Source organism: Tiliqua scincoides, chromosome 4 (genome assembly GCF_035046505.1).
Source record: "Tiliqua scincoides isolate rTilSci1 chromosome 4, rTilSci1.hap2, whole genome shotgun sequence".
Classification (NCBI taxonomy): domain Eukaryota; kingdom Metazoa; phylum Chordata; class Lepidosauria; order Squamata; family Scincidae; genus Tiliqua; species Tiliqua scincoides.
In genome coordinates, this window is record NC_089824.1 from 467078 (window position 1) to 479203 (window position 12126).

General features: G+C 62.3%; 1 protein-coding gene across 1 annotated transcript in view; it reads right to left on the reverse strand.

Moving 5' to 3' along the window:
- Positions 1 to 12126, reverse strand: part of PLEC (plectin) — a 104853-nt gene that overhangs the window by 22979 nt on the left and 69748 nt on the right. Inside the window, 15 exon segments of the mRNA XM_066626466.1 lie at positions 88 to 192; positions 315 to 476; positions 1002 to 1079; positions 1261 to 1570; positions 1936 to 2090; positions 2221 to 2314; positions 2751 to 2878; positions 3423 to 3518; positions 4275 to 4394; positions 4529 to 4635; positions 4722 to 4837; positions 10431 to 10582; positions 10584 to 10598; positions 11597 to 11689; positions 11809 to 11886. Of these exon segments, the coding sequence (XP_066482563.1) occupies positions 88 to 192; positions 315 to 476; positions 1002 to 1079; positions 1261 to 1570; positions 1936 to 2090; positions 2221 to 2314; positions 2751 to 2878; positions 3423 to 3518; positions 4275 to 4394; positions 4529 to 4635; positions 4722 to 4837; positions 10431 to 10582; positions 10584 to 10598; positions 11597 to 11689; positions 11809 to 11886 (1809 nt within the window).

The window sequence follows — 12126 nt, forward strand, 5'->3', positions numbered from 1 at the left end:
CGGGAGTCATGAGCTGCAACTGACCAACGGGCAAGCCCTGCCCTGGCCCAGCCCCAGTTCTGCCTGGTGAAGGGGCGCTTTCCCCACCTCCACAGTCGGTCTGCCGGGGTGTTCCTCGCGCAGCAGCCTGTCGCCCGTGTTCTGGATCTCCTTGATCCTCCGTTCTCGCTGTTCCAGCTCCCGCATCAGTCCCTGGGGAAGAAAAGTGAGACGGGGGGGAGGTAAGGTGCGCCCAGGCAAGCTCCGTGGCGCTCCCCCTCCCAGCGCCACGGTGGCGGCAGCAGCAGCAGCAGCAGCAGCAGCAGGGGCCTTACCGAGTAGCTCTCTTTCTTGGAGGCCATGTTGCTGTTGAGCTCGCTCCAGTCATAGCCCACCTCCTCCTCCTCCTTCTCGTTCAGCCACATCAGCTCCTTGGTGGCTGCGGCCACAAACGCGTGCAGGCTCTCCAGGTGCTGCAGCCGGGCCTGGGAGGAGTTCTGCAACACCAGAGCCCCAGCCTGAGATGCCTCCTGCTGCCTACCCTCAGGTGCGAGGGGCAGCTCTGCCCCGATGGACTGGGGGCCACCCAGAGCCACAATGGCAGGAGGGGGACTTGCTGTGGCCTCCTGCCTGTGGGCTTCCCAGTGGGCCACAGGCAGCTGGACTGGATAAGCCCCACCTGGCAGCCCTCTAGAGCCCTTGGACATTCCAGAAGGGAGGGTGACTGAAAACAGTGCAATCCCCCCCCCCCCCCGGACAGAGATTCCCATTCTCATCTCACAACAAGCAGCAGTCCAGGTGTTCCCCTGTCAAGGGAAAGAGCAGGGCCCAAAAGGAACCCCGCCAGAGTGGGCAGGCTCGGGGGGGCCCTCACTGAGCGCCCCTGGCAGTTCCCAGTCTTGTGCCTGTCCCCTAATTCTCCCACCGGCCCTGCTTGGCTCCAAGGCTGTCTCAAACACTCCGCGCTTTGCAGTGGCAAGCAGGACACCAGTCCTCCTCGCCCCGTCCCTCGGCCTCCTTACCAACAGCTTGCCATACTGCACGTCCAGCTTGCCCAGGCAGTCTCGGTAGGCACTTCGTGGGCCAGGTGACAGTTGGGCCTGTGATGAGGAAAGAGACCAGGAGTCCTGGGGCAGTGCAAGCATGCCCCCAGGAGGGGGGAGGGGGAGGAGAGCCACCCTCTGCTCCGAAGCGGGTGCTGAACCAACAGGAGGCCCAGCCCGCGGGCAGGGGAGTGCTACGCTGCCCCAGATCCAGGTGGGCCATGGAGGCCCCGCCTACCTCGTCAGCCCGGGCTCTCTCAATCTTCGCACGGAACTCCTCAATGGACTGGTGCAGGCCTCGGTGGCTGCCCAGCTGCGACTCCACGGTGGGCAAGTCGGAACCCAGCTCTGCGGCACTGACCCGCCGCTGGTTCTCCTCCACCCAGGCCAGCAGGTCCTGCAGATAGCGCAGCGTGACGTCATCCAGCTCCTGCCACGGGGCCCGACCGAGAGGCTGGGTCACCTGGGCGATAGAGGCTGACCCCGACTTCAGGCGCAGGTTGTACTCAGTGCGGATGGCCACAAGGCGCTCATGCAAGCGGTACACCCTGAGGGGAGGGAGGGAGGGAAGTGGGCATGCATCACTCCCAGGCACGGCAGGCAGTGGCCTCTGGCGCGGCAGTGCCAGGCACACACGCCCCACGTGGCCAGGCCTGAAACCACGGGGGTCGGCCAGTAGGGAGCGCGCATCGCAGGCAAGCCCTTGCCCTTCCTGACGGGCCCCCAGGTGGCCAGCACAGGGCACTCCTTCCAGGAAGGCTGTGGAGAAGGTCCTGCACTTGCACGGCCGAGGACATGAGCACAGACCGCTGCTGCCACCAGGCGCCCTTGGCTTGTCGGCAAGCACAGCACAAGCAGGCCAGCAGCCGAGAGGGCAGCCCAGCCGGAAGCCTCCGCAAGCACTGCTGCTGACCTGCGGTACATCTGCTCGCCCTGTGGGTGGCGCCCATCCTTCAGGGTCTGCACGTCGTTGAAGAGCGAGCGGATCATGGCGTCCGCCTTGTCCAGGTCCCGCTCCACTTCGGACAGCTTCTGAGGGGCCTTGCCTGCGTTCAGCAGCCGGATGTCCTGGCAGCGGGAGGCAAGCCAAGAACAGTCAGGGCTCCACCCAGAACCACCACTGCAGCCTGCCAAGCGCCCGCCTTCCTCACTCCAGGCAGGGCAGGGCAGGCGGGGCGAGGGGGGAGGGGTCTCTCACCGACTGCAGGAGGGTGTCGGCCTGGTTGAGCTGCTCCTCGCAGAGGCCCGACTCCATCTGCAGTTTGCTCACAATGCGCTGCAGTCGCTCCAACCTGTGGGGGAGCAGGAAAGGGGGCCCAAGTTAATCCAGACGGCTCACATCTGCCTAGGCCTCCAACGCCAAGGCCAGCCCCTCGTCCACTCCCCCCTCTTCCCAGACCCCTGCCAGCACCGGAGCCCCGGGCGCAACAGCTTCTTCAAAGCCGGCTCGGCCTCGCTCTGCGAGCATCGGCTGTGCGGCTTTCCTGATGGGCGCGGGCCAGGGGGTGATGACTCACCAGCCATGTGTTTCCCATTACTGCTGGGCTGGGCTGGGCTGGGCTGGGCTGGGCGGGACAAGCCCAGCTGGACTCCTGCGCTTCCCCCCCAAACCAAAAGGAAGGGCTGCTGCAATTAAGCCCTCGAGCCCTTTCCAGGCCGCAGCCTGAGACCAGCACACACTAGGCAGCCCCAGCGCACCGGGCCTGCTGCCCCCTCCAAGCCACTCGCCTTTCAAACTCAGAGCGCAGCAACTTCTCCCGCTCCAGGATGGCGACATGCAGCCTGCCCCACTCCTTCTCCACGTCCAGGGGGTGGTAGCCGGGGGGCACTTTCAGCTGTCCAGACTGCACTGCGCCCTGCACCAGCCACAAGCAGTAGGGGGAAGAAGAGGCCGCGTCAGACTCAGGTGCCATGCACACGAGGCACACGTGCCTCCCCACTCATCAAGGCCCCTCTCCGGGGCCCCCCCGGCCCAGTTCCCCCCTGGGAGCCCCAAGTGAGGAGCACCAGCACCCCGCCTGAGAAAGTCCCAGCTCTGGACAATCTCTCCTGTCTGAAGTCGTGCACGTGGGGGGGGGGGTCCTCCATGGTGGTCCGTCCATGCACAGAGGAGGACATTGCCTTCTGCCGCCTCAGGCCATCTAGCAGAGAAATGTCCCATGCGGCCCCTGCCCCCCAGACCCTCTGCAATGGAGGTGGTGGCACGAACTGAGCTCCCCCACTGCGTGGCAGTCCTTCTCCCTGGAAGCCAGCACAGCCCCTCCACTTGTGTTCTGCCTCTCAGCTGACAGCCAGGTTCTGGCCAGCCTCTGGCTTCAGCAGGCGGCTGCCTGCCAGGTGGTCACGCTGGCCCCTTCCTGGCTGGCCCCCAGTGTGGCTAAGACAAAGACTTGCTCCCACCTCCAGGGACTGGTAGATAGCCTTGGAACGGTTCTTGTCTGCCTCCTTGGCAGGCAGTTCGGTCTCCTTGAACTTCAGGAACTGGTGCCACAGGATCTAGGGGGCAGCAGGGCAGAGTCAGGTCCTTGGAGGGGAGGGAAGCAAAGGCAGGTGGAGGCAGGGGACATCCTGGGCACATGTTGCCACCACCACCCTCCCCCTCCCCACAGCAAGGAAGACTAGACACAGTTGCAGAGTGAAAAGATGTTTCCGCACCACTGGGCAAGCAAGCACTATGTCCACAGGGCCACAAGGAGGTGTTCCACGTGCCTCTCTGGAAAAGCAACCAAGACCATTCCCACCCAGGTCCACCAGAGAGCCTGCCCTGGGCACGGTGCCCTAAATGCCTGCCAGCCCTGGCAGAAGACACCATAGTAAGGTTCTTCCACTGCATGGGTCTTTCATCCTGAGCCAGCGGGGGGGAAGGCTCGCACAGGCCCAGCCAGCCCGCCTGGCTCCAAGGGAGACCAAGAGAAGAAGAGGAGGGGCTGCCTCTGGGTGGGCTGCAGGGAGACTTCAGGGAGAGGCAGGTGAGACAACTGGCGACGGAGCAACCTGAGTGGTCTGGGCTGGTCTGACTTGGGCAAGGTGCAGCAGGGATAGAGACAACCCCAAAGAGCCAGGAGCTTTGGCCCCTCTCAGCAGGCTCTTCTCAGCTCTGGACCGCAGTCATCAAGGCTGGCCCCCCTTCAAGAGGGAACAGTACCACCCTAGAGGAGATGCGTACGCCGCAAGCGGTGGGGAGGGGGTGTGTGTGGCGAGAAGAGAGGCAAGGAAAAGGGTGACGGGACAGGGTGCAGGCGGGGCGCTCACCTCAATCTCCTCATAGCTGGCAGGGACCTTGCGCTCCTCAAAGATCACTGCATGGTGCTGGATCCACTGCAGAAGGAGTCTGACTACCTCCAAGTACTCCTGCCAGCGTAGCTGGAACTCCTGGTGCAACGGTGGCAGAGAGAAAGAGAGAGAGAGTGGCAGCAACTGTGGGTCCCCCAACCCACATCTAGTCTCAAGCCATCAGGATTCCTTTGGAGTCCCAACTCAGTCCCCATCTCGTTTGTGATACTCACGTTTGCCTTGACCCCGTCCTGGACGTCGGGCACACGCGGCATGGCATCATAGAGCGAAGACACATAGGTGATGATGGACTTCTCGTCCGGCTGGGGCACATCAACGTCTGTGAACAGGGAAGACTGTTACTGCGTCCAGGCGGCCCCAGGCAGCCCTGCCCATCTACCCCATAGGCCCTCTGGGCCCAGGCACCTTCAGGGTCCAGCAGCCGCGTCACCCCCAAGTCGCGCTCAGCCACCGAGAACGCCTGCTCCAAGTTCTCCACGTTGGTCTGGCGATAGACTTTGTTCATGTCGATCAGCATTGGCCTAGATGCGGAACAGAGAGAGGGCAGGTCAAGAAGCCTCTCCTTGTCACAGAGTTGCCCTGAGGGGGAAAGTGCCCCCCCGTGACCTCAGGCTGATGGCAGCCAGATGCTCACTTCACTGTTGCCACTTAGGACCCTCCCCCCACCTTTCAGTTCAGGAGCACAGCTGTGCCCCCCACGCCTGAAAGAATGAGGATTCCTGGCACTTGCTCCCCTCCCCCGCACCAGGAGAGGCACCTCTGCCCCTAGAGAAAAAGGATGCGGCACCCATCCCCCTTCCCGGCCTGGCCACGCTCACAGCGCCAGAGAGCTCTTGGCTCTCGCTCCACAACGCACAGCAGGGGCTCCAGCCTTTGTGGCTGTAAAGTCGCACTTGAAGCAGCGGGGGGGGGGGGGGTGAGATGAAGAGGGAAAAGGCCTCCCAATCAGCCATAACCCCCACCTCTCCCCACCCAGTGGTACCTGAGGAATTTGAGTAGGTCTCCACCCCCACCATGGTGGGGGGAAAGTCAGAAGTTTCCCTCCCTGAGCCATGCATGGGTTCCCAAAACCTGGGGGGTCCCCACTTGCCCAGTAGCCACAGGCAAGGGTTGGAAGCTCTAGGAAAGCTGGACACGGTGGTACCAGGTGTGGGCTGAGACCCAGGAAGGAGTTCCAGGCAAGGCTGGAGAGGCCAGGAACAGAGTGGGGGGAGCTGGAGCACTCACTGAGGCGGCTGGGGGGGGGGGAACGGACACACAAAGCACACCACAGCCCTGGTGCAAGAAGGCGCCTGGCTTCAGTCTGTCCTGCGCCCCCAACACTGTCCGGCAGAAGGGGGGCCTCTGGCTCCTGTGCTCTCTGGAAGCTGGGGGGGGCGTGGATACGGCACCGTACCAGCCATTCTGTCAACTGAGAGGTGCTGAGGTCACACGGTCTGCCAGCACAGGAGGGAGCTGCCACTTGACCATCTCCATGGGGGGACGGGATGCTTGCTTTACTCTGTTGCTTTATCCAGGCATTTTATCGCATCTTCCCCCTCCCCAAAGGTCACTAAGGCAGCTCCCGATAAGGTAAAAATAAGATGGCTACAACAGCAGAGGCATTAGAGCAGCTGCCAACTGAGCCCAGCGCCATTCCTAAGGGCAGGGGGGCACCAGGCCACAGGCTGGGCTTCACCAGGCAAGGCAGGGTCACAAGGAATGGGCCAAGTGGACCTCTGCGGGAAGGGAGTTTCAAAGACTGGGGGCCAGGGCCAGGAAACCTCTGAAGAGAGGAGGACAGGCCAGGCACTGACCGGGAGCAAGGGCAGCAGCTGGATTCACCGGGGAGGAAGTGGGGCTTCAGAGACCTGGGTCTTCCCCCGTGTGGCCACCCTGGGAGGAATGGGCTGAAAGAGGGGAAGCGACTGGCCCATGCAGCAGTGAAAGCTGCAGGGATTCAAACAGGCCCCTCCCACCACTACCCCTTGCTGCCTTTCTGTGCAAACAGAGGAAGAACTACTGCTGGATCAGGCCTGAGGCACAACCCCCTCATTCAGCACCCCACAGAAGCCCATCAGCTGCCCCAGTGGGGGAGTTCCCAGGCATCTCCCTCCCCCACTGCCCCCTGCAACTGGCAAGATATCCCTGAGTCAGAGGGCAAGGGGGCATGCTGATCCCTGCAGGTGCAATGGGGGCACACACGTATATACAACCCCCCACCTCTACCCAGGTGCGGGGGGGGGGGGGGGGAGAAATTTCAGACCTGGCCCTGAACAGAAAGCGGAGAAGGAGCCAGGAACCAGGCCTGGGGGCTGGGCAGGGAAGGAGGGCGAGAGGGGCCCCACTCAGGCAGGGCAGCAAGCAAGAGGGCGGGGAGGAGGCGGGTAGTGGGCAACTGTGGCACAGCCTGGTGGGTGAGTGGGCAGCACATCCTGCTTCAACTTGTCAGTGTGGAAAATAGAACTCCTGAGACAGGCAACCACCTGTGAGGGCAGCTACACCTGCGCTGCAGTGGGAAGCAGCATCTCAGAAAGGCCCAGCCCCCTGGGCACCTTCTGAGCTCCCAGAGGGAGAAGAGGGCCCTAGCAAAGGCCTCTGCTCTGCACAGCTGGGACCCCAGGCAGAGAGACTCCAACTCCGCCCGAGACGCTCACCACCCCCTTACCTCGTGGGCCTCCATCCAGGGCAGACTGGCAGCGCAGAGAAGGACACCTGCCCCGGCAGAAGAGGCAAGAAGCCAAGGGCTGCCGGGGCCAGGAAGCCGTGCAGCCCACCCTGCAGCGCTCCAAGAGCTAAGCCCTGCAGGCTGATACCGGCTGCAGGGCACAGGCACGTGCGGGGAGGCACGCCCTCAAGGGCTTCAGGGTGCCCTGTCCAGCTTCTGGTGACCCGAGTGAGCGAGCCAAGCCCCAGGCAAAAAAACACCACCTGCACCGCCCACCTGTTCTGGGGGGGGCCTTCCTGAAGAAGCCTTGCCAGCCACCAAGTCCCAACAAAAGACAACATTACTACTGGGAGTAATTCCACACACCCACACAAGCTGCACAGCCCAAACTGCAGCCAAGAGGAAAGTGGGGAGGAGGCCCCATAACGGGCAGAATGAACAGGAATGTCACCCTCTCAGAGAAACGTGTTCTCTCCATCAAAGAACCACGTAATTGACCACCAGCAACCCCCACTACCCGTAAGAGGCCCGCGCCACGTGGGCGCATTTGCAAAAGACAGGAGAGCTAAGAAACAAGAGGACAGCCGTGGGGGGGGGGGCAGGCAGACTACCCTACACTTCTCTGAGATGCAGCGCAGAGCAGAACAGCGGGACTACTAGAGCGACCTGGCCATCTGACTTTCCGGCCGCCTGCCATTTGTGCTGGGGGCACTGCCCAAGTCAGGCCCAGGAATCTCCTCACACAGCATCACCACCCGGTCCTCAGCTGCCTTCAGGGCACCAGCCCCCCCCCCCGGCCCTTCCGCCTGGCCTTGGGTCTGACCTGTAGACAGTCACCCATGGCCATGCTGGACAGAGCCAGCAAACCACAACAGAGGCAGCCTCTAGCCCAGCGCGCTCCCTGCACCCCAACCTGGTGCGTGCCCACAGCCAGTCTCAGCTCCTTCCCTGCCCCAGTCACGTGTGGAGTGAGGCAGGGCAGGGAAGCTCCTGCCCGCACTTGCTGCAGCTTTGCTGTCCCAGAGAGAAGAGGCGAGAAAACAGCGGCCACACCCGTCTCCCCCACAGCGACGCAGACCCCCCAGAGTCTAGAGCCTGGTAGTCGAGGACTGCCTGTCCAGTCCCACCGAACAGCGGGAGGGGAGGGGAGGGACTGGGAATGCAAGCGCAGTGCTGGACCTCACACCCAGGGGCAGCAGGGAAGAGGGGTCCGGCCATGTGCAGCGCCAGAGGGCAGAGCGAGGGGCAAGAGCGGCGAGTGGGCAGTGTGCTGGGCTGGAGGCTCGCTGCAGGCTAACCTCACTGTGGCTGGGGAGGAACCACCATGTGTAGCCCACAGGCAAAGGAGGGGCGGGTGCAGCAGTTGGGTACACAAGGCGGGGCGGCACTTGGTGGCAGGTGGCACCTCTGAGGGGCAGGAACACCGGAGCGGAGCGGCAGGGGTCTCTCCCACCAACAAGGCCCCTGCCCTGTGAAGCTCGGCCCTGGTGGTGCACAAGGGCATCCACAGGCACGGTATGGATCAAGAGAATCCAGCCAGCTGGGCACACGGCTCCTGTCAAAACCCCGCACCAGAACTGAGCGGTCCGACGAGGCCTGCTGCAGCTCAGGCACTGCTCAAAGCAGAGGAAGCAGCGAGGAGGACTCAGCGGGGCCGTTCCACAGCTGGAGAGGGAAGAAGTGGAGCCCCCCCAGACCCGTAAGGGAACTGGTGCTGTTGATCTGTCCGTAAGTGTCCTGGAGAGGGGTGGGCAGAGAGGTGGCCAAGTTCGCGGAGAACACCAAACTATCCAGAGGGGTAAAAGCCACAGCAGACCGAGACGGGCTTCAGAAGACCTCTCCAGGTTGAGGAGGGAGTGGACAGCCAAATGAGCGTCAAGCAGTGCCGGCCAATGCACCGAGGGCTCAAGAAACCCAGCCACCTGCGTGCCGGAGTGGTCGGGGTGAATCAGGAGAGGCACCCGGGGCCACCGCTGAGAACCCTGAGCCAACGTGCAGAAACTGCGATGGCAGCCATTCCACGTGCAGCAGCTGGGGGGCCACTGTGGGAAAGGGGGCGGCGGGCAAGCTGGGCCACCTGGGCCTGGTCTGGCAGGTGGCCTGACGTCCCTGTTAGCAGGTAGCCCCTGGCCACGGGAGCCACTGGCCCTTGGGCTGTCCCGTACTCATGGCCTCCTATGGAGCCTGTAGGGACAGGTCTCCTTCCACCTCTCCTGCTGTTGGCGTTCCAAGAGCCGCTCAGTACAGGTCGCGGCTGGGTTAAAAACACTGCAGACCTGGAAAATGCCTGGAAAACCCTCACCACATCTGGAAGAATTCATGTGAGTGAATCAATCGGGCAACGGAATTGGCAAGCCTTGTTCTGGTTGCAGTTTCAGGTGGGGGAGAATGGCGCCCATTGGAAAGGCATGAGCAACTCGGGGAGGGGGAGGACAGGGACAGAGAGCAGCTACAGACAGAGGGCAGGCCTGCCTTCCCAGCTGGGTTGGTTGTGGGGCCTGAATGTCCTGTAGGCCTGCACCATCAAGCAGGCTGCCTACATAAGAACAGCCCCACTGGATCAGGCCAAAAGCCCATCAGGTCCAGCTTCCTGTATCTCACAGCGGCCCACCAAATGCCCCAGGGAGCACACCAGATAACAAGAGACCTGCAAGGCTTCCTGGGAATTGTAGTTAAGAACATAAGAACAGCCCCACTGGATCAGGCCAGAGGCCCATCAGGTCCAGCTTCCTGTATCTCACAGCGGCCCACCAAATGCCCCAGGGAGCACACCAGATAACAAGAGACCTGCAAGGCTTCCTGGGAATTGTAGTTAAGAACATAAGAACAGCCCCACTGGATCAGGCCAGAGGCCCATCAGGTCCAGCTTCCTGTATCTCACAGCGGCCCACCAAATGCCCCAGGGAGTGCACAAGGCAACCAGAGACCTGCATCCCGGTGCCCTCCCCTGCATCTGGTATTCTGACACGGCCCATTTCTGAAATCAGGAGGCTGCACATACACATCATGGCTTGTAACCCCTGATCGACTTTTTTCCAGAAATTTGTCCAATCCCCTTTTAAAGGCATCCAGGCCAGATGCCGTCACCACGTCCTGTGGCAAGGAGTTCCACAGACTAAGGAGTTCCACAGACTGGTCACTCTGGGCTCCCAAAGTGCTTCCTATGAGCTCAGCCAAGATCCCCCCCCCCCCGTGGCAAAGGACACCAAGAGGCAGCCTCTTGCTTGCTGCCCCCAATCCCTGCAACTCTGCCACCCACCAAGGATTTCCTGTCTTTTGATAGACCTTGGAAGGGCTCTGTGCTGTAGAAGAAGTCAGGGGGGTGGCCCCACACACTCTCAATTGCTTGTTCCCTGCAGGGAGCCCAGAGAGTAAAGAGAAAAGCACCAATGTGGCCAAAAACCCCCACCCAAGCCCACTCTGAAGGCCAAGCCAGGCCATGCTCTGGGATGGTCCCCCGCCCTTACTTATGCCGGTGGATGATGGCGTTGAAGAGCCGTCCGTTGCGCCAGCTGGTGGTGAAGTTGTCACAGCGCAGGCCTTGGTAACCCTCCACCATGCGCTGTGACCACAGCAGCAGCTTCTCCTTGGCGGTCATGTCCTCCGACTGGCCGCTCACCCTGGATGTCTGAAATCTTCGGGACAAGTGGAGGGGGGAGAGTGAGAGGGAGAGTCAGCAGCACCTGAGCAAGTCCCCTGGGAGAGGGCCCCACACCTCCTCTGGACCTTCCTCAAGGCATTTGGCCCTTGAATGCTGATGCACATGAGCGACACGTGTCTTGCTGGAACCCAAAGGAGAAAGCTGCAGTCTCCCCCACCCAAAAATGGGCCAAAGACAGCCAGCCCCCCCCCCCGCTCCTCCCCTGTGGGCAGGGTGAGACCTTGCCCTTGCCCACGCTGCTGCCAGAGCGCTGGCACCCAACAGGGCACACCCTCCCCCCATCCTCTCTCCAGGGCTCGAGTAGAGGACATGTGCCAGCAGCAACATCTGGTGATGGAAAGTCTCGGTGTCTCAGAACGATGGGTGAGTCAGCTCCGGCAAGCCACAGGGCCATGTGCTTCTGCCACACTGCCACATGGTGCAGCCACAGCCCCACATCTCTTCCTCCCCCCTCCTCTCAGCTGCACGAGCCACACCCTGAATCCGTCACTAAGAGCAAGGCACAAAGACGCCCTCCACCCCCTCCACCTCTGTACTCTCCGGGGGAGAAAGGAACAGCTCACTTCCTCAGACGGGCAGCCGCTCTCCCCTCCACAGCCATCTTTGTGCTCTCCCTTCACCCACACTCAAAATGGGGGGAAGAGGGAATTGGCAGCTTGCTAGCCTAGGAAAGCAAAGGGCAAGACGGGGGGGGGGTTCGTTTCCAAGGCACCCCCCCCCCGCATCCTCTCCTCTGTCTCTGTGCATGCATGTAAACAGAAGCCTGTGCAGGCAATCCAGGCAGCTGATTCTGGGGGAGAGGGAGGCTGGAGATCCCAAGAGGCTGGAGGTCCAGAGGACTGCAGTTGCCCACGTGGGGCCAGGAGTCACCCAGACACCCAAGAAGCCTGGAGGACGTGCTGGAAGCACCTCTGGAAAGGAACCCCCCAGGCACATGCAGCGGCTTCCCTTAAGGCTGTACTCCCTCCTCACCTGGAAGTGGAGGATGATGGTCCAGATGAGGCCCAGCGTCAGCTTGGGGTTGCCGTCAGCGATGTCATCGTTCCGGATATTGACCAGCTTCACCTGGCAATGCACATCGCTGGCATCAGTGGGGGGGGGGGGGGGCCTGCAGCCAACCTCCAGGATCTCAAGGTCAGGCAGACCCCCGCCCCGCCTCCCACCTCCTTCCAGAGGCAACTCACCTGCCGGTGCTTCAGGTAATCCAAGGCGATCTGCACATTCTGAAGCTTGTGGAAGCGCATCCGGCCCTTTTCACGGGGCTGGGAGAGGAGAGACGGTCAGGCTCCGTCAGGAGGCAAGTCCACAGGTCCCCCCTTAAAACCAGACCCCTTCCCCAGATGCGACCAGAGGAGCAGAACAGCGGCCCAACAAGACATGCCTTCCGCCTAGAACAATGTCCAGGAAAGTGGTCCCTCCCCCTGCCAGAGCAGGCCCTTTCCTCCCACCTGGACGCCGGCAGGCAGCTGGGGGCAGAGACGCTGCCCCCGCCAAGCCCACCC